This window comes from Tupaia chinensis, unplaced genomic scaffold, assembly GCF_000334495.1.
Source record: "Tupaia chinensis unplaced genomic scaffold, TupChi_1.0 Scaffold000207_1, whole genome shotgun sequence".
NCBI classification, from domain to species: Eukaryota; Metazoa; Chordata; class Mammalia; order Scandentia; family Tupaiidae; genus Tupaia; species Tupaia belangeri.
Genome location: NW_006159682.1, coordinates 3,323,018 through 3,349,347, shown reverse-complemented (window position 1 = coordinate 3,349,347; position 26,330 = coordinate 3,323,018). Strand labels below are relative to the sequence as shown.

Genomic DNA, 26,330 nt, shown 5'->3' with positions numbered 1-26,330 from the left:
GTAGGACAATGAGTGCCTATGGTACGTTTTTGGCACTAGACAGATTATTTTATGTGTATTCTCAAAAGATCCTACATCTTAACAGAGGATCTACTAAGGATTTATGATGTGCTAGACTCTGGGCAGAGTTTTTTTTTTTTTTTTTTTAAACTGCATTTTATTTATTTATTTTTCCTCTAATTGCCAGGGGGTGCATGTGCTAGTTAGACAGGTACAGAGAGACAGTGAAAGCAACCCCCCAAAGGAATGTGGTCATGTGGCAACCCCCTTTTCTCCATTTCTCCATCCTGTCAGGATTTGGGCATACACACATATATACCCAGCATGGTTTTCAAATCACGGGGGCCAAAATCCATACTGTGGTCAGCCGTGTGGGATCTTGCTCCCTTACCTGCTAGGCTATGGGGCTGACCCTGCATATGCTCATTTCATCCTCTTACAAACCACAATGGTTAGTAAGATCACTGATGCTGATGCTGTTTTACAGATGAGAAAACTAAGAGTCAGGAAGTTATTTGCACAAGGTAACCAAATTAGAATGTGAAAGAGACATTGATCAAAATATTAGTAGTTTGGACCTCAGGGTCCACACAGGCTCTTAGTTATTAGCTGTCTTGCTTGTTTGTGATGGGATTAAAAATAGCCATTTTACAGAAAACAGAGACCAAGAAGGGTTAGATCGTTTGCTTGAAGTTACACAGGTAATGAATTACGAGAGCTGAGATCCAAACTCAAGCAATTATTTGTTGCCAAAGCCCAGGTTGCTTCCAGTACAGGGGAAAAACAGCAGGAAGATGGCTGACATCAGCTGCCTTTTCTAAGGTACTATCAGAGACATCTTAAAGAAACCAGCTCAGACCACAAAGGATTTTAAATATCAAAGCTGTTATTTTAACAGACCTTAGATAGAATACAAGGCACAAACCCAGACGGTAACAGAGGTGTTAGCAATCCAGCTCTAAAGAGTCAAGAGAATATGCAGCCACAATGAATTTCTCCTTCTTTAAAAATTTCAACCAGCTTATGATCTAGCCAACAGGAACATTATCTCCTCTTTCTGCATTCTGCTCTCTCAAATGGAGATAATAATCCTTACCTGGCCTTGCAATAAGGCTATTGGAATAGACCAATGAGATAAAAATGTCAAGGTGCTTTGAAACCTATAAAGTGCCATGAACATGTGAATTACTGTTATTATGCTTATTATCTAATGTCTCTTCTGGTCAGAATTTATCATTTCCGCCTACATACCCTGACAAAGCACACGTGAAATCTGAAACCATCATCTGCCTCCCTCCTGCAGTTACAGCACTGATTTTATTCTGCCTGGTGTCCTGTGTACCTATCTGCATCCCCATCAGACTTATGTGCATCCTGAAGGCAAGGACAACAATGACTCACAGAGTCCTTTACCGGAACTAAGGCTACCTGAGTTGCACCAAAATGAAATACACAACGCAGGACTCACTCAGTGCTTAAAAATGGAGGATACCTAGCCCTTGGTCTTTGCTCTCTAAGAACAGAGAATTTACTTTGGAGAAACTGAGAGACCCTAGGGTTTACTCATTCTCATACCCAGAGCTCTTTTCCCTCTGGGTCTTCTATTCTGCTGCCCCTCATCCCCTCAGAATTGATTCCTGAGGCTGCCAAGTTCCAATTTCCAAAGCACTACTCTAACACACTAGCTTGTGAATGTGTGAAAGAGGGGACTCTGCCTCTTTCATTTCTAGATTCCCACCACCTAACTCAGCCCTGGCACAAAGCACATTCTAAATAAATGTTGAATAAAAGAAAGAACAAATGAATATACACACAAATAGAACTGTGTCTTGTGTGGGAACCAGCAGTTAGCGTAATGTCTATGTCGCTGGACTCCCACGTAGTCGACTGCAGTTCGTGTCCCGGACCCGGTGGCTTAAAATTCACGCCGGACACGTGTGCATGCGTGCCCAAGATCCCAAGAGGAGAATGGAGGAGAAGGGATTGCGGCGTGACCATCCCCCCTGGGGGGTGATTTCTCGCTTTCTTTCTCTGTCTCTCTCTGTCTGTCTGGCGAGCGCACGCGCCCTATAGCGAAAACCTCTCAAAAAACAAAACAAAACAAAACAAAAAAACTGTGTCTTTTGAATTATAGTATCTTTTACATCTATGGCTTTTACTACTTTAGGGGAGGGTGTGCAGGAAAAGTAAGAAAAGGAGAAAGGGTCTTGAACACCTACAAAATGCCCATCACAGACTAGACTCTGCGTGTGCTTCCTCATTTAATTTCAATACAGTCACAGTGAGAAAGGAGCTTCAGGGGAGGAGTGTGAGGTTCTTTCCCAACAAAAGGGGGTTGTTTCCCATACTAAGATCATAGAAAGGCAAAGTTCTGTTTTTAAAAGAGAGAAAATATGTTTTTGAGGGGAAGGACAGTAGGGCCGCCATTCCCCATGTCAGTGAGAAAAAAATCTAAGAGCTAAAGATGACCATGTGGGGTGAGGCTCCAGGGGAGAGACCAAGTGTCAGAAGACCTCTGGGTACAGGTCAGTAACAATTTCGGGGCTTATTTCCTCACCAGTAAAATAAGGGTAATAGCCTATATCCTCTCTAAGTTCTCTCACAATTCCATGACTCCATGTTGTAGAGTCTACCTTAGATTTTCTGTGGACTGAATAAATGAATACACAGATGGAGACATGAATCACTCAGTGAAGCTTCTGAAACATCTTAAACTATCTTTCTGTATCCCCCACCCTTCTATGCGTGGCTCTACCTTCCTGCCCCCAACCTCCTCGAGGTACACCATTACAACTCCTGGCTTCTGAGAGACCTCCTCCCTGCTCTGAGATCATGATCAGCCTCAAGATAGCAGGTGACTGCTCTCCACTCCCTCACATCAACCACCTTGGAAACTCAGAAATGATTCTTCCATGTGGCTAGATTTCCTTGTAAAGTTGAGCACCTCTTGATTTGTTGTCCTCCCCGGTTTCTGATTTTGGCTATTATGGTATGGATGACCCAGCACCCAAGCTTGAGCTGGGTTCTTATGCAAAGAGGGTAGGTGAAAATACAAAAGAACAAGTCTCCAAAAGCAATGTTCAAGCCAGACCGTGGCAACAAAGGACAGGAAAGTCAAGGCCCCACATCAACCCCAGACAAAGACAGGTCACTTTGAAGGCATGTGAGCTGGGAGTCAGGCAGGGTCTCTCACTTCCTTTATAGCTGTTCTGTCTTGTTTCTTGGTAGATTAGGAGTTGTTACATATCTTTCCAGATTCATCAAGAGAGAAGACTTTCACCATCAAATACTAGTTACTTCCCCCAAGAACCGGTTAAAGTGAATTTTAATTACATGTTTACATGTTTCCCTCCATCATTACCCTCTCCCTACCTCCCAGTGTATTAGCTTTGTTTGTATCTCCCCAAGTTCCTAAGCTTAGAAAATATTCAATGGTAGCCTACTGACTGAATGAATAAATGAACAGACACATATCACATACTTTATTTTCTATACAGAAAAAGAGGACCTAGAAGGTGGTGCAGTAGTTAAGGTGCTGGATCCCACATGGTGACTCTATAGTTCGATTCCCGACCTAGGAGCTAGAAAAACACACTAGGCGCACATGTGTCCATGCCCAAAGTCCCTAGAAGAGAATGGAGGAGATGGAACTGTGGTATGGCCACCACCACCCCCCCACCCAGAGGGATGATTTCTCACTTTCCCTCTCTCTCTGTTTCTCTTGTCTCTCTGATGAATGTATGTGCCCTATGGCAAAAATCTGAAAAATAAATAAATAAATAAATAAATAAATAAAAAGATCCCAAGATATAGAAGTTAGTTCATCTGCCCAAGGTTATACTGTCAATTACTGGTTGGGGAATCCCAAGCTAAAAGCTAAACTGGACCCTATCTTAGTTCTTGAATGATGTAGAAAAGGATCTAGCAGTAACTGAGCATCACCAGCCAGCCAGGCACCACACGGTATGTCACAAAGCTGTAAAGAGGTTCAGAGAGGTACTCTGCCTGGATTGCTCCTCAGTCTTCCCACTCACTCCTACAAAATGAGAATTTTATATTTTTGTTTCCATTCTTTAGGTTTCAGCTTAGAAGTTGTTTCCTTCAGGAAGCCTTTTGTCCTGGCTCCCCCGTAATTCGGTGAATGACCCTACTCTCCTATACCCTGCCCTCTGTGCTTTCGTCCCCTGGTGGCATTCGTGCTCTGTGCTATCATCAATTGTTCTGGTATTTGACTCTTTCCTCAAAGGTGGAGCTCACGAGCAAAGAGCAAAAGCTATATCCCTAATACACTGAATCTCACCACTAGGCAAAACACCTGGCACATAGCAATGTACCAATGATTTGTGCAAGGAAGGAAGGAAGGAAGGAAGGAGACAAAGAAGAAAAGAAGGAAAAAATAAGAAAATAAGGTTTCCAAAGTCACAGAGTTGAGAAATAGAGAAGTGGGGATTTGAATAAAGGCCTTCCTACTTCTGAAGACTATACTCTTTCCATGGGTTTTAAAAAAAGGCCTCCCTTTTTTTTTTTTTTTTTTTTTTTTTTAAATTTTTATTTTTATTATCATTATAATCTTCTTTATATTACATTGGAAGGCCTTCCTACTTCTGAAGACTATACTCTTTCCATGAAAACACACCCTTTTAAGGGCCACTGTAAGGTCTGTTAGTATATTTTTGTGGATTTGTCTTTAAATTTGCACATTACCATTCTCCAGTTAACATATGTTAATCAATAGACTTTAAAGTGTCACAGGTCAGAGACAGTGGATGAGATTGTCCAGGATGCCTGGGACTCCAAGATCACGGGGTATTGCACATGGGGGGTACTCTATGCATACTGTGTCATGAGCTAAATATGTTCAGTTCACCCATTGTGATGATAGTGGTTCAGACCAGGAACAGCTAACCACCAGCCTTGGCAATGCCATTCAATGTCTATGAGATGGGAGAGCGTTGAAAGACTAAGACACTGAAACTATGATGGGGTCAAGTTTGTTTAAGTGTTTTAGGACTAAAAGAGGAATATGCTGCTGCAAAATACCAGAGTGTCTTATTGTCCCATGGGTTTAAGAGTAGTTTCTAGAGTTTAAGCTCAGTTCATGATCATGCAAAATAGGTAGTTTCTCTGAGAGCTAAAATAATGGTATGTAAGAGCTTTTGTTGTCAGTATGTCCCACCCATCCCCCAGTCTTGCAAAACATTTATAAAAGGGGAGACAGCACATAGAGCACGATGAAAATACAACTTGAAGACTGGGGAATATTTTTTCTCTCTGCAATTCTTTTCTCCTCATCCCCTCACCCATACTCCAACACCAACACAGTTTTAACTGATTTTGACATTTATATTCCTCTTGGAAATTTTACTTCAATAAAGAATGTTAATAACCTGTGAAGCTGCAAACCACACATGGCCTTTAGTGTCGCCATGAACCCTACAGGCTATGATTTGGGACAAAGGCCAAAATAAAGGCAGTTTTGGGGAGCAGGAAAATCACCAGCCCATGACTCAGGTAATTGGGTTTGAAATGGAGCTCTCCTCTCCCTACCAATGTACTCTGGTTAAATCCCAAACTTGTTTCTTTCTGTATGCAAGGGCATGAAAAGGCATCTCTTCTTACCACTTGGGCCATCTAAATATCCACTGAAAGACATACTTTGAAAAGCAAAAGGTGAGCCAGCTAAGTGGCAGGATGGTTAAGGTGGCTGGATCTCACATGGCTCTCTGAGTGATTTGAGTCCCAGACCCAGCAGCGTGAAAAACAGGTTGGACACATGTGCATGAATTGCCAAAACCCTGAGAGGAGAATTGAGAAGGAATTATGGCACCGCCATTCCTCTTGCGGGGTGATTTCTCACTTTCTCTCTCGCTCTCTCTCTCTCTCTCTCTCTCTCTCTCTTTCTCACTAGCAAACACATGCGCCCTATGGCCAAAAAAAAAAAAAAATAGCAAAATCCCTACAAACATAAGCAAGGTAGTAAGATAAAGTAAGAGCATAATTTATCAAACAAATCAAAGAGGAATAAAGCTTTACAAATAAATATATTTTCTAAGTAAGAAAAACCTTTCTTTCTGACTGCCAATTTGATTTTATTTACATTTTGGTAATAGGACCTGTTTCTAGACTAGATGACTCTCTTTTTCAAGCAAAGCGCAACACCTAAGAGTTATTGATTATTGCTGTCAGGAGTTATGGAGGCTGTGAATTTGTGTTATAATGACTGGACTCTCCTTTTATAATTCTGGACTCTCTTGTTCTGAGAGTATTTCTGTCTCTTTTTCTCTGGTAAGTAGTTATTTTTCTCTGCTGTCCAGGCTGCTGATTTTCAGAATTCCCCTGATTCCTGCTTCTAAACCACTTTAGATGAGAAAACCTAAAAACCTGCTTAGTTAAAATCAGGTGCAACATTAAGAGCCTATTAAGTTCTTCTGTGAACAAACCAAAGCAGTTTTATACATTTTTATATTAATCCTCCTAAGGTCATGTGCCGCCTGCTCAAAAGCTTTATAATGCTTCCAATTCCTACCAAAACAAGTCCAGACACCCTGGGCTGGTACAGTTTTCAAGGCCTTCCACCTTCTGTTCTCCAGGCTTATTTGCACAGTCCTTCTCTCACACTCCAGGTGTTTTCCCATACCCAGATTGCCGCCCTCGGCCTCCTCTTGCACTTTGAAACACTGCCTGTCCTTCAAGACTCACCTCCTTCGAGACATGCCTTCTGTTAAAGATAACCTCTCCACCTTCTGAACTCTCATTTTTTTCAGGATCTACACTATAGCATTTATCATTTTCTGACTTAAGGTAATACATGTGTTAAGGATACCTAGTTCTCTACTATCCTGAAGCCTTCCTGGAGAGGTTCCCTACGATTCTGACACTGCTTCTTACCAAGCAAAGGGATAAATCGACAGTGGTGACTATTTAGTCACTTCTTGTTCTCTGAGCCTCACTCCCCCATGTTCTCATGGCTGAGACTGCTCCTACCTACGCGCCTACCAGCTCCATGGTGAGAAGGAAGTGACTTCCCCAGGGTACCTGCTAAACTGAATCTTTGCCCTCCCTGGCTTCGGGGGCACTTGGCCTGCCTCTCCCCTTTGCTTCTCTGGAAGAGGAGCTGCACAAGGTGTTCCACTGAGTGTGTGGCCTGTGGTCTGCTGGGGCACTCACCGCTGCCAAGTCGCAGAAGCAGCACATCCTGGAGCCTCCGGTTGAGGTCGCGGAGCTCCTTCATTTCAGACACGAGTGCCCCATACTCCTTGAGCTTCTTGGCCTGCTGTACCAGCTGCCTCCGAGTCCGCTCCAGCTCCTGCTGGAGGTGGCGCATCTCCTCCTGCTGCTGCTGGTAGTTACGCAGCAGCTCCTCATACAGAGCCCGGGGCACCACGGCATCCTCCAGACTGTCCATGTCCTCCATGCCTGGCGAGGCCTCCACGAAGACCTCTTCCGGACACGTGTTGTGGCCCAGGCTCAGGCCGTTCTGCTTCTCGAGCCGGGCCACCACTGCCTCGATGCTCTTGTGCGCCACTTCGCTCGGCTTCCGCCCCTCGGGTCTCTGTGTAGGACAACGAGAGTCAGTTCAGGCAAGGGCAGCTGGGACTTTCTTGGACTGCGGCTCAATATTTCCCCAGACAATCCTAGAATCACAGAACCACAGAATATCAGTGTTTGGAAAAACCTGTGCAAACACTTAGTCAAAGCCTTTCATTTTACAAACCGAGAAACAGAGTTCCAGAGCGGGGAAGGGTCTTGCCCCAAGTCATGCAGTCTGCTGGTGGCAGAACCAGGATTCTGGCCTCCCAGACCAGCAATTCTCCCATTCCTCCACTCTGCCTCTGGGATACACGTACTATGACCATGACCACCATTCCCAACTCCCAGCCCCTGGCCCACCCACAATGCCTCAGCAGTGACTATCTCATAGGGACATCCAATACGTATTTGTGGAAAATCAGGAAGAAATCAAGACAGGCCAACTCATCCCCAGAGACGTCGCATTCAAATCTCATTACCAAAAACATTAAAAACAACAACCAAAATGGTATTCCATCAGGTAACCTTTTCCTCAAGGATGATGTAGTTGGGAAGGATGTTTAAGAATTCCAAACTCTTCTAGGGCAGGAACCATGTCTTATTTTCTCTGTTTTTCCACTGCCTACTCATTCAGAACTTGCACTCGGCAGGGTCTTAATAAATGTTTACTTAACTGAAAAGTTCAAAGAATGCCAGCAATGCAAGATAATTTCAGTTTAAATGCTTCCTTTTACAGGTAAGGCCCAGAGAGGGAAAGGACTATACTCAGGACCACATGGTGAGTTACAGAAAACCCGACTTTCAGCACAAGTCTCCTTCTCCCACATCTGCCAGTGTCTCCCTCAGCGAGACAGTGGATCCTGAGAGGAGAGGTCATTTAGAAGAGTATATCCAGGACTCTCCAGGCATTGGGGGTTTGACTGCCTGAGGAAATTCCAGGTCAAGTGGACAAAGCTTCCATTGAGGGGCAGTGGGAGTGGTAGGACTGAGAGCAGGAGAAATGAGGGGGAGGAAAAGACAACTAAGGACACAAAATCTGGACTTACTTAACTGTGCTTAACTGTGTCAGGTCAGACCTGCTTTAACTTCTCACCAAATTTTGAGAAATTTAAGGAAAACAAAACATAACCGTTACTCTGAGATTGAGACCAAAATCCTGTGTTGTTTTATCTGCTTGGATAAGGTGCTGTTAATGTAAATGTAGCTAAAATTGAAATAAACACTTGAGGCATCTGTCTGCACTGTCCTCTGAGGCTTCTGGTGGCAGGGACCAGGTCTGGCTAATCTCCGTGATCTCAGGGGCCTACACGAGGCCAGCCCCACACTGGGGGTGCAATGAATGCCATGAACTTGACTCAACTGTGTCTTTTGGGAACATCCTTGACCTTGAGTCCAAAATCAGACTAAAGTCAATGCAGAAGGTTTCCTTCTTCCTTCTCTTCCCCGCCCTTCCTCTGGAGTACTGACTAAACTATACAGAAAACAAAACAAAACAAGACAAAACAAAAACAACACCAAAAAGAAACAGCCAGCTAGCTTGCTGAACAAGATTTTCTACAGCTTTATAAGGTGAAAGCTAGAGGAGAGTAAGTGGGGTACATAGCAAGCAAATAGACCCTCATGAGAGTTTCTGTTCAACCTAGAGTCCTACAACAACCCACTCAACCCCCCGTAAATCTTGCTTACCCTGTTTCCCAGTGAGTCCACTCTTAGCTGTTTGGGACAATCTGATAGTGACTGGCTATCAAGAACAGCTGTTTAATGTTCTTGTAGCTCAGCAGTGACGTCTCCAAAAGTATGGGCCAGGGAGAAGCACACTGTCCCAAAGCCCAGCAGCAATGACACTGCAGAGACTGTGCAAACAAGACCGTGCTTGCTGGCACAGCATGAATTTGGGATGCCTTGAAAGTTGGTCAGCAAGGCAAATGCATATTAGCTGTCTCCCAAGTTTCCCCTGGCCCTAAAATAATGACCCATATACCAGGGGACACTTACATAGGGAGAAAAGGCCAAACTAGAATTCTTTTGTTATAAGAAATCTGAAAACACTCTCGCTTACTTCTAAAAAAGAAGAAAGATTTTGTTACCTTGATGTGTCTAAGCTGTAAATCTTCTTCCCCGTAATCTTTAACCTCCCCATCTTCTTCTACGTGATTGAGAGAAAGTTTGGGGATTTTGATTTTCTTCTGCATCACACTGTTTTCAAGGTCAGATTTGTCTTCTAAAATGCATATCAAGAGAACAAGGTTCATTATGAGTCAAAATGCTCAAACTGCCCAAAACCACAAATGCCAGAAAATGACTGAGGCCAGACCAGTTAAAAGGAAAAGTAAACAAACCTAAGACCTCTTCCCTCCTGCATGTAGGGATCTTAAGAAACGGGCAGATCAAACTCTAGAATCAAGGGTGCTTGCTGAAAGCACTGTAACACAGCAGTGAAACGGCATCCCATGAACTTGCTTAGGAGTTTCACCACGTACATCTTAAAGTGTAGCCTTTTATGGAATTCTGGAATCTTGGAACTGAAGTGGCCCTTAGATTGCTACCTAGTCTAAACTTAACTGGCACATGGAATCCCTCAACAATGAAGATCCTTCTAAGCCAATATCTTCCTACGAAAACTTGGTGGGTTTCTACCAGCTCGGGTTGGCATACAAGAGATGGTAGCTCTTATGGAGGTAAAGCCTACACCAGAAGGGCAGGGACACAAGACAGGCTACAGTAAAGTAGACACAGGGAGAGTAACAAGTAGCATGTGTTGCCTTTTCACTGACAGCAAATCACAGAATGACTGGTCTAATGCTCTTATTTACAGATGAAGAAAATCAAACACAGAGGAAGGAAGACTTGTCAAAGATACGAGTCTGTGAAAAGAGCCAGAAGTGGGAAACAGGCCTCTGAAACCTGGCCCAGGGCTTAGGTGTGCTCCAGCACATTCTTGGATGTGCACTTCACTGTAAAGCATTGCACAAATACAAAGGACATTACTTCTCTCCATTTTTGCATTCTTTAAGCTCAATCTCAGATTACCTGAGAAGATTTTCTCCCCTGCATAATTTTTTTTTAAGTTTATTTCTTGAGAAAGAGATACCTCAACAGGGTCATCATGCTGCTTTCTCGCCTCAGTCTCAGCCAGCCTGGATCATGGGCATAAGTATGTGCTCCCAGCACATGGAGGGAGGCTCTGGGACATGAACCCAGACCATTCCCATGTGGGTCCAGTTGTGCTACCACCGTGCCACTACATGGCCACCCTGCACAGATTTCAAGCTGCATTTCTCAGATCTGTCTCTCTCTGGAGATATCAAAAGTAAAAGTTCAAATGGGAGGGCTCCTGAAGTAGAATTTGGAACCTGCTCTGGAACTAACCATTTGTGGTAAAAATACCTTGTGTTCTGGGATTTGCCTGAGACTTTGGGAGCATCTGTTTCTTATATTCCACAAAAGTTCCCACTGCTGTGTCCTAAATGCATTTTCTGGCATGTTGCCCAATGCTGGAGGTGGCTCATGACTAGGTAACAAGTGAAAGCTAGACTCCAAGGATCCTCAGGTGTGTGAGTGTATGTGTGTGTGAGGGTGTGTGCATGTGTTAAACATGCTCTTATGCTTCTCTGAGGCCAGGCTTCACAACTTGTTAGTAAAGTTGAGAAGGACTTTACAAGTACATAACTGTTCCACGATGTACTAAAATGCTAACTCTTCCCACATGGTCTTAGGAATGGAACCCTAGTCGGTCAGAGGTGGGACCTAGAACCAGGCAGGACAGAATGAAAACCTCAGTTCTTCTTTTATAGGGTCAGGAAAACTGGTCTAAGGCCTAAGGCCTCTCTGAGCTCAGGTCCCTTCTTTATAATGGAGTTGTGGATATGAGAAAAATAATCCACACAAGTCATCAAACAGTGCCTGGTATACACTGGACACTCAATAAATATGACATTATAATTGGTATTCTCAATTTGCTTGGAATCATTTTATTCCCTTAAGTATAAGGTGGATAGAGTTAATTTCAAAAATTTAAAAAAAAAAATGAGGGTATAGAGTATAGAGGAACTGAACTGCCCAGAAAAAAAAAAAAAGATGATCCTTGTTAACAACCTCCTACTGATGAAAATGACTTTTCCCATGAGCAGAGCCACAACCTTAGAATCTCTTTTCTCAAGAATGGCCCATTCTTGTTCTCTTTGTGCCTACAAAGTACATCCAGTGGGTTGGGCATGAACACCAGCAGGACTTTGGCTTTCTAAAAGAGCAATAGCTTCCCTCCTACAAATCCCTGTTGACTTTTTCAAAGCCAAAGAGCTGCTAAAATATAAGACCTAATGAAGGTACTTCAAATGAAATTACCTTCAAATGGGATGTGTGTGCACATCCACGTACACATGTACACTCACATGAGGAAAAAAAAACAGACAGATAATGCAGGATGAAAGGGTGGTATTAGGACTTCTGAACATGTTGGGAACAAAGCTCCTGGGCTAATCTTTAGTTTGACAAGTCCAAGGGCAAAAGTTTGAGATGCCAGACACCGAACTGGAAACTACAAGTTATGCTTTGCCTCCTGAGCTAAAGCTATGTAGCTCATGATCAGAGGTCACTGTGCAGTGGGTATGAAGAGACACAATCATTCATTCTCACAAAATTAGGTAATATTTGACTGGAGAACAATCTTCAGATTACTTCATTTAATGTTTTCAACATTCCAATGAAGAAAATGAGGCTCCAAATTATGAAATGTATTAAACATAGTCATGCAACAATCAGGCTCAGAGACATAAAGGAAGAACAGGAAAGACAGGGTTAGTTAGAGCCTTGTGGAGAGCATTGTGCAAGGTCCCAGACGTTAGAGTCATAACATGAACATAAGAACTCAAATCATATAATCCAGGCTCAGAGCCTCTGCTTAACATTTACTGAGAATTTACTCTGTGGGATCTAGGCTAAGACATGGGGACAGAGACAAACACCTATTTGAGGACATGAGATTAAAAAAACCATGAAAAGATGATTCAAGAGATCAAATACTGTGTTTGAAGTAACAGCTATAGGATTTCAGGAATAAGGGAGACCACTTTGGTTGATATAACCATAGAAGGCTTCTGAGAGAAGGTGGTATTTAAGTATGACTCCTTACTTGTTGAGTGATCTTGGGTAAGTCATTTTACTTCTATGAGCCTATTTCATCATCTGTGACTAGAAGTAAATAATTCCTACTCACACTCAGAATGCTGTGAAGATGATCAATTCCATGTGTTAAGAACTTGAGCAGAGTGACTGACACTTCAATAGTGAGTGCTCAGAAAAGGATAGCCATTTAAAGACACTAAGAATCTGGACCACACAAGGGGCGGGGGGAAGAATAGATGCCAAGAGGAAGGTTGGAAAACATTTAGACTAGAGTGATTCTAAAAGACAGCCCTGTTATAGGCAGAAGAGAGAGATGAAGAAGAAAGATAAGGTGACTGGAACTAGAGAATAAATGGCCCTGAATGCCACATTAAGAAGTGCCAAGGTTCAATCTGCAGGTGTGGAAAGGACCAAAGTCAGACAACCTAGATTCCAAGTCTGGCTCTGTCCCTCCATAAGTGTGAGAAGTCAGGCAAACTGCTATCTCATTGACTGTCATTTTTCTCTTTCTGTAGAAATAACATCTACCTCAAGTGGGGATCAAATCAGCTCAGTCAATGTGTCTTGAAAACAACAGAGCCCTGTGCAAACAGAGTTGACAACAGAGCTCAGCAGGTACTGCCTGATGGCCTGAGGCTTGGGGCAGGCTTGCTTTTTGAGGTGAAGACCTGCCCCATCTAATGGCTTGGGATGGGTAGTTAGGAGTGTTCCATTCCCAGCTTGAAGACATAAGCTCCCAGCCCTACCAGCCATACCCAAGGCTCCATGTTCTTTCATCTAATTGGAATGTCTTGTCTCTCCTTCCTGTTGATTGATAAACTTTGTTCAGCCTCCATTCTTCTCCTTCTTCCTTAAGGGTCCCACTACACATTGTACACACTTTCTTTGTAGTCAGTTATCTTACTATGTTGCAGTTACCTGCTTAGAGGTCTACCTTCCCCACTGCAGTGAGTAACCTCAGAGTAGAACCCCTATCAGAGGACTATTCACATAACAGGACTCATCAAAAACACTGTTTAATGAAAGAATAATAAAAAGAGTCTATACTAATAGGTATGTGAGAAAATAGACAACCTAGATTCCAAGTCTGGCTCTGTCCCTCCATAAGTGTGAGAAGTCAGGCAAACTGCTATCTCATTGACTGTCATTTTTCTCTTTCTGTAGAAATAACATCTACCTCAAGTGGGGATCAAATCAGCTCAATGTGTCTTGAAAACAACAGAGCCCTGTGCAAACAGAGTTGACAACAGAGCTCAGCAGGTACTGCCTGATGGCCTGAGGCTTGGGGCAGGCTTGCTTTTTGAGGTGAAGACCTGCCCCATCTAATGGCTTGGGATGGGTAGTTAGGAGTGTTCCATTCCCAGCTTGAAGACATAAGCTCCCAGCCCTACCAGCCATACCCAAGGCTCCATGTTCTTTCATCTAATTGGAATGTCTTGTCTCTCCTTCCTGTTGATTGATAAACTTTGTTCAGCCTCCATTCTTCTCCTTCTTCCTTAAGGGTCCCACTACACATTGTACACACTTTCTTTGTAGTCAGTTATCTTACTATGTTGCAGTTACCTGCTTAGAGGTCTACCTTCCCCACTGCAGTGAGTAACCTCAGAGTAGAACCCCTATCAGAGGACTATTCACATAACAGGACTCATCAAAAACACTGTTTAATGAAAGAATAATAAAAAGAGTCTATACTAATAGGTATGTGAGAAAATATTCAACATCATTCACAATTAGGGAATTGCAAATCAAACTGCAATGAGATACCCCTTTATACTCATTAGGATGGCCCTAATAAACAAGAAAGGAAAATAATAAGTACTAGAGCCCTCATGTTTCTGGTGCAAATGTAAAATTGAGCAGCCACTCTGGAAAACAATTTGACCGCTCCTCAGAAAGTTAAACACAGGCTCAAGAGCAATGGTGCAGTGTACTGTGCTGCTCTGCAAAACTGGAAGCCATATTTCCATATTGGGGTTTGGTTCCTAGGTCAACCAGTACTGAGCAGGCACATGTACCTGTGACGTTGAGAAGGCTGGGAGAAGGATAATGATGTGAGATACTTTTGAGAGTGCTTCTCTCTCTCTTTTCTCTTTTCTCTCTCTCTCTCTCTCTCGCTCTCTGTCTCTCTAGAAAATACAAACCTTGCATATAAGTGTTCAGAGCAACATTATTCACTAGCTAAAAGAGAGAAACAATTTATTCAGATGTCCAACTTAAGGACAGGTAAGCATAATGTGGAATATCCATATAAGAACATACATTAAGCTATAAAAAGAAATGAGGTACTGATTCATGCTCTAGCAAGGATGACTTCTGAAAATATTATGCTAAAGGAAGCCAGACACAAAGACCACATATTGAATGATATCACATGTATGAAATATCCAAATACCCAGACTAGACAAATCCATAGTGACAAAAAGTAAACTAGCAATTGACAAGGGCAGGCAGAGGCAAGGGGTTAGTGGGAGGTGACTGTTTAATAGGTAACAGGAATTTATTTTTGGTGAAAAAATGTTCTGGAAGTAGTCAGTGTGATAGCTGCAGAACACTAAATATACTAAGAAACACTGAGTTGCACATACTTTAAAATGGTTAAAGTGGTGAATTTTAAGTTATATGAAATGGATTCAATTAAAAAATAGGCTACTACTTGTGGGACGTCTGCTACATATCAGATACCATTATAAGGCTGTTCACATATATTACACTTCACAACAACCCACAAGGAAGTATTAGTTGCTTTGTTTTTTTCTCCAAAAGAGAAAAAAAATGAAGTTTTAAGGAATAATAAATACCCTGTCGCCCTACTGGGAATGCACAGAAACAATATTTGATATAGTCCTGTCTTTCTCCCTAAACTACGTTCTATCCCCTCTAAACATGAACATGGTACAACCAGAACAAATGCTGAATAAATGCATGAATGGTAGCTACAGAAAAGGACATCAGAATTCTCCAGCCTGAACCTCAGAGCAGAGGACCACTTTAATGTGAGTTCCTGCCAGACCACTCTGTCCTCACGATGTCTTCAGAAAGTAGTAACCACAACCATGCACAACAGAAACGGGTTGTAGCCAGTCCTCAGGGCTTGACTGGGCTCCTTGAAAAGGTAGGCTGAGTAGTCCAGGAAGCTCTGAAATGATAGGAATGAGTCCAGGAAAGGGACAGGGGTATATAATACCTCAAATAACACAACTCCTGATCTGGATCCTGGTTGCCTTGATGTTTGGCTCAGGGGTTCTTAACACTCCTCTGAGAGCTAATGACCTTATAACTCCATCTAATGCTCATTGGTCTCTTCCTTGACCAATACTCCCTGGATTATGGCTCAGGAAGACCTGAGGCCTCCACTCCTCATTTTCTGCAGGCTGTGGATATTTACTGAGCCCATTTGGGCTTGAGCACTATGCTAAGAGGTCCCTGTGTTTTGGGACCTTACAGCCTACTATGTACCAAGAACCCAACAAGAATGCAAGGTTTGACTTCCTGAGAGATGCTGACTTCACACATGGTGAACCTCAGGTCTTTCAGCCTTTCTAACACTTACGTTGAGTGGAAGGTAGATGCCTCATATCCATCTCTAGTCCACAGAAGAAGATTACTGAATACTCAGTGCCACAAAAAGAGTGGAAGCAGCAGGTGGGAAAGGAAGGCCAGGTATCTTATAGGAATAGCCTGATCTTTTGAATCAGGTGATCCTAGTTTAGATTTCTGGCTACCTAACCTGTCTGCCTCTCAGTCTTACTATTAGTAAAGCAGGGACAATAAACTATTTCCAAAGAGACAGTGTGTGTTAGGCACCAAGCACAGTGTCTCTCTTGTCATAGATGTTCAGTAAGTGGTAGCCTAAAAGCCACTACTCTTGTGGTTGTGTGTGTGGCTTCTGTCCCATGGCAAAGAGAGCCACTGCAGGTATCTGACACAGATTGAGACATGATGAAAGAGATGTTTTAGAAAGATTAATGTGGCAGTGGCAAATAAGATGGATGAGGTGTGAGGAGGAGACCGAACTTAGGGTGACAAGAAGCTATAACTCCTCACTGGTCACATTAATGAAGGTGAACGATGGTATGGATCATCTAAGACAGCAGATACCTCATGCGGCATTTTAATGTGACTTTGGAATAGACTCTAGCTTTGCATTCCAGAAAACCACAGAAGAAATTCACAGTTGATAGGGATGGATAAAGAAAGTTCTCTAGACAACCAGCATTTGCAAATGCTCCAAGTTTAAGTCCAAAAAGTCAGTTCTAGTGTAGACAGAAATAAATGTGTAGTCGTCAAAGAATCTCCTAGCCCACTCTGACTGCCTGACTCTTCTGTCTTCAGGGCAGGGAATACCACCAATGATTTGGGTATCATCTGTCTTTCCTCCTTTCTAGCTATTCTGATGTCAGTTACTTTTGTTAATCCATTCAAAAACTCGGAGCAAACATCTACTATGTATCAGGCCCTGAGCTAATTCCTTTACAAACTATCACTCTACTTAAGCCCCACAGTAATGCTATTGAACTAAGTGGCTTCCTAAGACATAAAACACATAGCCGGCATTTCCAATCAAGTTTGTGTGACATTCAATTCTATTCCTATCATCTAATTATCCTACAGAAATAACAGAAAAATTACCAAGTGGCTGTAATTTTTTTCACCTCAACTAAAAGGTACATATAAAATGATGAGTGTGTTGATATAACCTCCAACATGTCTGCCTTTCTCCCAAGGCCTTGCCTACCCACTAGTAGAATGCTGTGATAAATTTCCAAACTGAATTAAACTTACACCATACATACATATATATATATATATATATGGCTTGATGTCAGACTCCTGAACTACAGGCTTACCAAGGCCAATAAGCACTAAATAATCCCTTAAAAGAGTCTCTATTCAAAGCCATAAAGAACTTTCTTGTAGAAATATACTAAAAAGCTGTTCTTCAAAAAATATAAGAGAACTTGCTATTTGTTCTTAGTTTCAGAGAGGGAAATAATCCCATTAAATTTACCACTGGGTGGTTAGGGGGAATGGAGCCATGTTAATAAGAAAAGGGTGTTTATAGGCAGGTGGACAAGAAACCCAACACAAGTGTGTCTTCAACAGTGAAGGTACCCCTCTTTTTTTATAGTGTACCATTAAAATGGGAGAAATGCTGTCTTGATTCCCATTTTACATATAATCAGGCTGGGAAATTAAAATAATACAGCATCAGAGAGTTTAATTTGGAGTAGGTTTGTGTACTACGATGAAATTTTAAAAGGCTAGACATAAAATGTTTTACAAATGTTTTTTTCTTGTTTTATAAATATCTTATATGCAACTTTAAAGTTTTCCATCTGCATAAAAATGCTCTGAAGTCTTATACTTGTATTAAAAGCAGATATGCCATAGAAAAGCTATGTACCCTACATTCTCTGGCCTACAATGATTGTTTTTATAAAACCCAGAGTAGACAGGATTCAAGGATTGTATCCAGGAGAGACAACAAAAAGAAGAATGCACTGCTGTAATGTGGCGGGAAGAAATCAGGAGACGCTGGATGGAGATCTGCTGGATGGAGGTCTGCTGGGCGGAGGTTTAGCTCTTTCACTATCATACTTGGTGCCTTAAGCCCACTGTCTTGGTATTCTCTTCTGTAAAACATGGCACTGCACTAGAAAACCACAATAGGTCCTTCTAACTGCTGGCCAACCATAGGGACTTCCAAGTCTCTAGGTCTCTTTCTCATTTGTGCAGTGAAGGATCAGAGTAGATCTAGAAGATTCCTCCAAGTGGGCATTTTAGAAAAGATGCCTGGCAGAGGCCATCCAAATGGGGACAGAGGGAAGTGTTAGCCAGGTTTCAGGAAGTCTTGTTCTCACACCCACCACCTCGTTGGTCCTGGCACAGGGCTGGGGCACAGACCTAACTAGGAACCTCATTCTGCCGGGTCATTTGTCTAGTTGCCTCCATCTGCTTCACCAGGGCTGTTGCCAGGGTAACATGGCTCCAGGACAGAATCACAGAGGGGCAAAAATGGGAGGAAAATAGCAAGCCTTCCATGCTTAGGGTAAGCCCAGGAGGGCTGAAAACACACACACATTAATTTTAAACTTGTGTCCTCTTTATATTTGTTTGCCCCTTTAAGTCACTCTTTTCCACAAAGGATGGTACCTACAACTAAGCAAGTTATTTTTTTCTCAACAACTATCAGCCCACTATAGTAGAAACTGGCAGCTATATATATTTAATTAGTATCTACTATGTGCCAGATACTTTGCCATATTACCTAGCTAAACAACACAGTGGGCAGGTGGGCGATTACTGTCTCTACACTACAGAGAAGCACCTGGCACTCAGAGAAGTAATCTAATCTCCTGAAGGTCACACATCTTACCAGTAGCAGAGTTATGATTTGAACCCAGACTGTCTGACTTCAAAGTCAGTCTTTCAGCTCTCTAACATTTCCTTCTCTATGCTTAAGAAAGTGACCTAGAGGTCACCTAACTGAACTCTCCCACAGATTCCACTCTAAAATACCCGACCTGCTTGTGACCTCAGGGAATGGGAAGCTCAGCGCCATATTGGAAGCCCTTCATTTGCCTGCTCTCTCTGCTTCTATTACTTGGCTCCCGCCAACCCTATGAATTCTACTCTCTTGCTCTAACTTCCTTTCTGGATCCTAAAGAACAAGTATGATCCTTCTTCCATGTTGTAAAAACTCAGAAATTGAAAACTATCAAAATGTCATAGCATGCAAATCTTTTCTTCTCCTGCTTATATATTTAGCATTCTATCCTATTTCTCACAAATGAGTTCAGAAAGAAAGGCAGTTGCTGTGTAGTTAAAAGAAACAAAAACAAGACTAAATCTGGGTCCCAAAGACCTCTCTCCTCATTTGGTTTCTAGGACACTCATCTCACCTGGTTATCCCTTGATTCTCAGTCCATCTCTTATTGTTCCTTCCTGGTCACTTTTTTTTTTTTTTTAAGGTTCTTCTTCCTCAAAGGTGCCCTTAAGAGCTGGTGTTCTGAAAAGTATTGCCTTTAAAAGCTTCTCTCACTCTGTGTCCTCTCCCACTGTGACATCACTCCTCCCATGGCTTCCATATATTGTGATCTTCAGTCTGGAGAGCTCTTCTGAACCAAGAACCACATGCCCACCTGCTCTCCAGGCCAGTCCACCCTGATGTTCTATGGGCATCTAAGATTCAACAGGTCTCTAAACTCTTCATCTTCCCTTCCAGCTACTCTTCTAGAGTCTCATCCTAAAAGGGAGGCCCAGATCACATCACAGCTAGTCAGTTACCAAGTCCCATGGATTCTAGCTCCTTAATTCATCTCATGAACACCACCACCTTCATTTAGGTTTCTCAATTTCTGACTGAACTGACTCATATTTCTCCACAAGCCCAGTCCATGTGGGCTGGCTTACCTCACAGCTTGGCATCTAGAACTTTCACTCAGCAGTTGCCCAAACAGCACTCTTCTCCTGGACAAAACAAGAAGTCCTGAATAACAATGATGTAGATAGAGTATGTGCACTAAAACTGAAACCTAGTGGATAAATTTTTTAAATATCTGGTAGGTGAAAAACAACACATCCTTCCATTATAAGGCTGACCTCTTGCAGAACTCAATAACTATAGAATGTAATCAGCCAAGGAAAACTCTTCCGGTTACATATGTCTTCCTGGTAAGAAAAAATATGCACATCTTCTGACTCTAAGGAGCTTATAAGACAAAGTGGTTAGACACTTTGTAAAGATAATTGGTCTTAGAGTCAAAGACCTCAATCTGAATTTTACTTTTCTGGTGTGTTTTTAAGAATAAAAGCTAGTGTGCTCTTGAATAACAAAATACCACACAAAAAAAGCAAGTCTTCAACTTGCCTGGGACAATTTTTTTCTTTCAACCTGCAAACCAGAACTGCTGAAGCACTGTTTAGTTGTAACCAATATGCGGTTCTTGAGAAATCACATGAGCCTGATCCTTCAACGGTTAACATTCCAGTAGAATCTGCAACAGATGACAGCAGGCAAGTTCCAATCTTTGCTCCAACGTATATCAGCAGAACATGTCAAAACCTAAATTAAAAGTTTTCACTCGCTTTTTTTAAAAAAATAAATCCTTTTGTTGGCAGTCTCCCACTGAGGACACGCAACAATCTTTGCATATGAAATCGACTAGTCCCCTGCTTTGCTGCTAACTTTGTAGAAGTTCCAAAGCATTTCTGGAGCAAGTGATCTATTTGGACTGACAATGCCAAGCTGGGACCTGAGCCCTGAATGAGCTAAAATTACCAAAGCAAGAAAAACGTGGCTTTGGAAGCTATTTCCCCCAAGTGTGGGGTTTCTTCTCGTCAAGGGAGTGATAAAGAATGTTGACTTTTTCCAGATGAACAAAGTTGAATGAAAGCTCAAAATCCTCCTGCAGGTTTCTGTTCTAAAAAACAAGTTGCTGCTACAGAGGTTCTGGTCCCCTCTACTTCCTCTCCCCAAACATAAAAGATGTGCCTGTCTCCTCAAAGTTCATGAGTTAATTCATCATGGGCTGACCAGTGTAGACTATGTGCTGGACACCACGAATGCAGAGGCCAGGAAGGCAGGCCTCTGTCCCGGAGGAGTTCACTGTCTGGCAGAGGGAGGCAGTTTCATAACTAACCAGAACAAGACAGAAATGCTAAGGTCCATCATCAAAGAAGAAGCAAGGTGAAAAGAGAGTTCTGCAGAGGGAGTGAGTCTCCTTTACGGGCAGTAGGGGAACAGGGAATGCCTGAGGTAGGCAGCTCCCAATGCACTTTGTCCACTCCTCTATCACAGCCCACCACGGATATGTCACATGTCTGCCTTTCCAGCAAAGGTGAGCTCCACGTGGGTAGAGGCCCCATGTCAGACAATGATTAATCTATCCTGGATGGTTCAAAGAAGTAGATGGGGCGAGCTCATAGAATAGCAAGAAAAACCACAGGGCTAGGCGAGGGAAGTAACGTGGGGCTGGGGCGAGTCAGAGGAATGGCTGAATGCCAGGCTGAGAAGCTGAAGTTTTATTCAGTAGGCAATAGGGAGCAACAGAAGGTTCCAAAGAGAGCCGTCAACTGCCTAAGACTATATTTTAGAAGATTTAGTCTGAAAGCGATTTGGAAAATACATTGGAGACAGGGTGATAAATGAGAAGGCTGCTGTGCTGGTTTAGAAGAGTAAGAGCTAATGCTGGCCTGAATGCAGACACTGGTAGTGGAACTGGAAAGGAAAATCCTAGATAAACTGCAAAGCCCACCTGGAATTGGTCCCTTGTTTGTACTCCCCTCGTGCCTGGCTTCTAGCTCTATCTAGCACTTTCATGGGGTCTCCCAAACTACACACATCCTGGGAGAGGACCCATTTCTTCTTCATTACTCTGCCTCCCCAAAAAACTCTACATAGCAGGGTCTGAAAAGTTAACTGGTCTCCTCTGGGTCATGCTGTCATCCCAGTCATGGTCCCTCAGATGTGCTGGTGCATTGGTATATTCACTTGTTACACCATGGCCTCACATATAGGAAGTAGTAAGTGGACACTTGATAACAAAGGGACTTTAACCCACCCAAACAATTACTGGCCAACACAGCATAGGTACCTGGATAGAACAACATAGTATTTTAAGAGTCTAGCCTAGAAAAACCAACTTTCGTCCCCTAAAAAAAACACAATTAAGGGCTGGCGTAATAGCTATGTTGCTGGACTCCCATGTAGTCGACCATGGTTCGAGTCCCAGACCCGGTGGCTTAAACTCACACCGGGTGTGTGTGCATGCATGCCCAAAAGATCCTGAGAGGAGAATGGAGGAGAAAGGATTGCAGCGTGGCCATCCCCCCGGGGTGATTTCTTGCTTTCTGTCTCTCTGTCTCTCGCTTTCTGGCGAGTGCACATACCCTAAAGCAAAAACCTCGCCAAAAAAAAAAAAAAAATCCCACAATTCAACACCACTGGTCCTAATAGCAGGCTGGACTGTAGTTAGATAGTGATGGGCTCTCCACATGGGAAATTCTCACTTTCACAACATGATTAGTAAATAAATGAGAGTAAGAAGAGACCACAGCTCAAAGGCGAGTCAAGTCTTGAGTTATATGGGTCCTCATTGAGGATGGGAGCTCCTTTGAGATTTCCTCAGGCAAATGACAACTGAAGGGCTGGGCAGGCAGAGGGGAGAGGTGTGTGTGCTCTCTAGGAAGGGGGTGGAAATGGAGCAAATGGAAGAGCAGAATGAGTTCGAGAACTCAGAAGTTAGAACTATCCTCTGGTTTCAAAACTTGATTGGATCTGTAAGCTTCATGGACAGTTTTTCCATTTCCTTTCACTCCTTCCAAGTCATGCTGAGTGGCTGATGGGAACATCAGCAATTTTACAAAGGAGACTGCCAAGCAGGGACCTGGCACTAGAAGACCTGTGTTCCGATTCTGCCTTTGCCACTTAGTAGCTATGTGGCTGTAGGCAAGCCTCTGAGCCTCAGTTTCTTCATCTATAAGATGGAAATAATCACCTTATCAGACTCTATCAATGAGTTACAGGAGGACGAACTGAGATAACAGACAGGCACACAGCAAGACCGTCAGTAAAGCTGAAATTGTAATTTAATGGTATGGAGAGAGGTATCTACTAGGGTCTTACCCACACTGGAACATGGTGTAACCCACCACGGGAGTAAAATAGAAAGCCCCACAGCAGTTGACTTTGATATTTTCTGGGTATAAGAAGAGATAACTTCAAAATAGCTGTGGGTTAGCCTGGGCAAATACTCTATAAAGTAACACACTTCTCGCTCAAAGTCATAAAGCGGTCCTGAAACTTTCTCTATAATCATGATATTGGTGCCAGAGATGGATTAATTCATCAAAAAATGGCTAATCCATAGGCATAAAGCCACCTCAGCCTCCCACTTAAAGGGTCACCTCCTCACACTTGGTGCCAGAGCACAGTGGTATTTACAACCCGGAGATGCCAGATGAGTTCTTTAGGATAAAGTCATTGCAAGCAATTCTCAAAGCCACCAAAACCAAGTCAAGATGGAGTTTTTCAAGACACAGGAGAATTCCTCCAGTTTAAATGAATTCCTAAACTCACCCTGACCCTTTCAAACAGGTCTATAGCCAGGGCTGCAAATCCAATTTAAAAATTAACCAGCTGATTAGAATTCAAAATGTAGCTTAGTCAACCTCAAGTGGTTTTATTTTTTTTTGCTGCTTCTTCTTTTATCCACCCCCCCCCCTTTCTCTTGTTAAAAAAACTGAAGAGAGGTGGGGTAAGCACTTTTCAACTCACTCAAATTGGCATCACGCTTGGATCTACTCTGCCGGTTTCCAGATGTTGCCTAGGTTTTTTTGTTTTTGTTTTTTGTATTTTAATACAGAAATTTATCAGCAATCCAACTTGAAAGATGAATAGTCCATAGGCTCAAAATTCATGGTTCTCAGGCCAAAGCTCCACGTGTCTTACTTGTGAGGGCTTGTGTCGATTTTAAAATCAGAACTGGTGGGAGCTTCCATCTGCCTAGGTGACCTTTCTGCAGTGCCTGAAGAGTCAAACACAGTGTATGTTTGCTGAATGAATGGATGGATGGATGAACAATCTCTAAAAGAGGGAAGTAGCCATTACACACTAAGATACCTACCACTGACGGACAGACATCACTTCCACTCTCCTAGGGTTTTTCTGAATCTAGGAGTATGATACAATCGGCAAGAAGCATTTTTTTTTTTTTTTGTCTTCTAGCAAGAGGGAAGCTAGGGTTACAACCTAGTTATAACTTCCTCTGACTTATACTCTTGGGAAATAAATTCCTAATCCCTTCTCTCGGGTAATTAAAAGTAAAAGCAAACAAACCAAAACCTAATCAGCCACAAAGGGTTTACGTTTTTTTTTTTTTAATATAAGGTTTTTGACATAGGGCACATGTGTTATATGGAGAGAGACAGAGAGAGGGAAAGTGAGAAATTACCCCCCTAGGGGCATAGCCATGTCGCAATCCATTCTCATCCATATTCCTCTTGAGATTTTGGGCATGCACGTACATGCGCCCGGTGTGACTTAACAAGCCACCAGGTCTGGGACTTGAACTGCGATTGATGACGTAGGAGTCCAGGGCTTATAAACACAACGCCATCTGCTGGCCCTAAGGGTTCGCTTTTCTAAAACCTACTTCTCACTCAGTTCCCCTGACTCCTATTGTCTGGCCCTGAGTGGGTCTACAGCTGCTGGCCCTAAGACTTTCAGAGGATGGTAAGGATAGAGTCTGTCAAAAGGACTCAGGTGCAGTTGATTAGTTTCCAGCTCTTCATTCCTCTACTCCTCCAAACCCACTTTCTACTGGCAACATGGGATGGTGGACAGGAACCAGAGTCACGAAGCTGAGCTCTGATCTACTGCTATCTCGCCATGGCACCCTGGGCAAGTCACTAAGATAACATGCTGGGTTCATCTTCTAGGCTAAATGTGAGGAAGCCATGGAACTTGGAAAAATAGGGAAGTATGTAAGACCAGAATATTAACTCCGGAATATTAACAATGTCTTCATTCAGTTCCTAACCCTCCTTTTCTCTTCCAAGTGGGGGCAGGGTTACTGATGACTCTGACTATACTCTAAGGTACATTCTATTTACCAGCTGCAGGTCAAAGGCTTATCCCCCAAACAAAAGTGATGTCTACCTCTTCCCAGCACTCTGTACCCAAGCCTCCTAGAACTTGCTAGGAAAGAGAACCAGCTGTCTTCTCTTCACAAAGGAAAACATAACTCAGCATGGCAGAGAGGAGTATAGGAAGGTATCTAGCTGATTTTATGTCCTGTCACCAAGTGAACCTTGGTAACCTCCCCTTTCAAATAAGACCACCTTCTTTGCCTCTCTCTCAGGACCCTGGGACAGCAGTTTTCCTTCTTATTTTGACCTAGAAACCCTTTCCTGGCCCCCACTTCTCACTCAGAGCCTTCTGGGAGATTCAGAAAGGTGTGTGGAGACTGAAGGATGCCCCAGAGCCTCTTGGCCCCCTGACCAGGTGGGGCAGGAGAGAGTGATGCCAGTGAACTGAGGTTCAAGGCCTCCTCATCTTGTTCAAGGATGGGTCCGGATGGGACAAGGATGCCATAACTTCCCTCTTTGAGGAAAGACCCTCACCCAGAAGCTCTGACAATATTCCCCTGCTCCTCACTCCAAGGAGGTGCCAAGGGCTTTAAAAGGAGGGAGAAAGATAGCATGAGAAACTTAAAGGGGCAGAAAGGAGCAGAGAGGAAAGGAATTGGGACAGTGGTAAAAAAGGAGGTGAGGAATGACGGTACCAGGAGAGAATGAGAAAGTGAAGGAACACGGAGAATGCGAAGAATCAGAGGACAGACGCAGATGGAGATGAAGACAGACTAACAGCCCTGGAGTGTAAGGAAAGCAGGGAAGACAAAGGAGGACCATTTGGTCTTTTTAACTGGTCTGGCCTCTTAGAGACGACCCGTCCCCAAAAGAAAAGCCAGGGCGCGGGAGGTGGAGGCAGGAGCCAGCAGTGGCTTTCTCCGGCCCCCTCCGCCCCAGCGCCCGGCCCCTTCCCGGGTCCCAGCCCCCGCCCTGGTCCCATGGTCCCTCCGTCCCTCCGAGCCCGTTTGCTCACCTGCCAGCGCCAGGATCTGGGCCTTGTGGAGCAACAGCGCGCCCCAGTCGCGGGGGGCGCGGGGGGGGGT

At 43.2% G+C, this 26,330-nt stretch overlaps 2 protein-coding genes across 8 annotated transcripts in view; both read right to left on the bottom strand.

The window, feature by feature from the left end:
• BEND5 (BEN domain containing 5) overlaps window positions 1-26,323 on the bottom strand; it is a 56,933-nt gene extending 30,610 nt beyond the window's left edge. Inside the window, exons 1-4 of one of the 6 annotated variants that reach the window (XM_027771349.1) lie at window positions 26,261-26,322; window positions 23,933-24,182; window positions 9,618-9,751; window positions 7,168-7,552 (exon numbers count right to left, since the gene is read on the bottom strand). In XM_027771349.1, coding sequence (XP_027627150.1) covers window positions 7,168-7,552; window positions 9,618-9,722 — 490 coding nt within the window. In that variant the 5' untranslated portion in view covers window positions 9,723-9,751; window positions 23,933-24,182; window positions 26,261-26,322. Of the gene's footprint in view, window positions 1-7,167; window positions 7,635-9,617; window positions 9,752-19,556; window positions 19,709-20,067; window positions 20,125-23,932; window positions 24,318-26,260 lie in introns of those variants that run through there. The other 5 variants (XM_014587365.2, XM_027771350.1, XM_027771348.1 and 2 more) reach the window with 5 other exon arrangements.
• The window catches only part of AGBL4 (AGBL carboxypeptidase 4), a 1,284,896-nt gene that overhangs the window by 287,141 nt on the left and 971,425 nt on the right, over window positions 1-26,330 (bottom strand). The window lies entirely within an intron of this gene.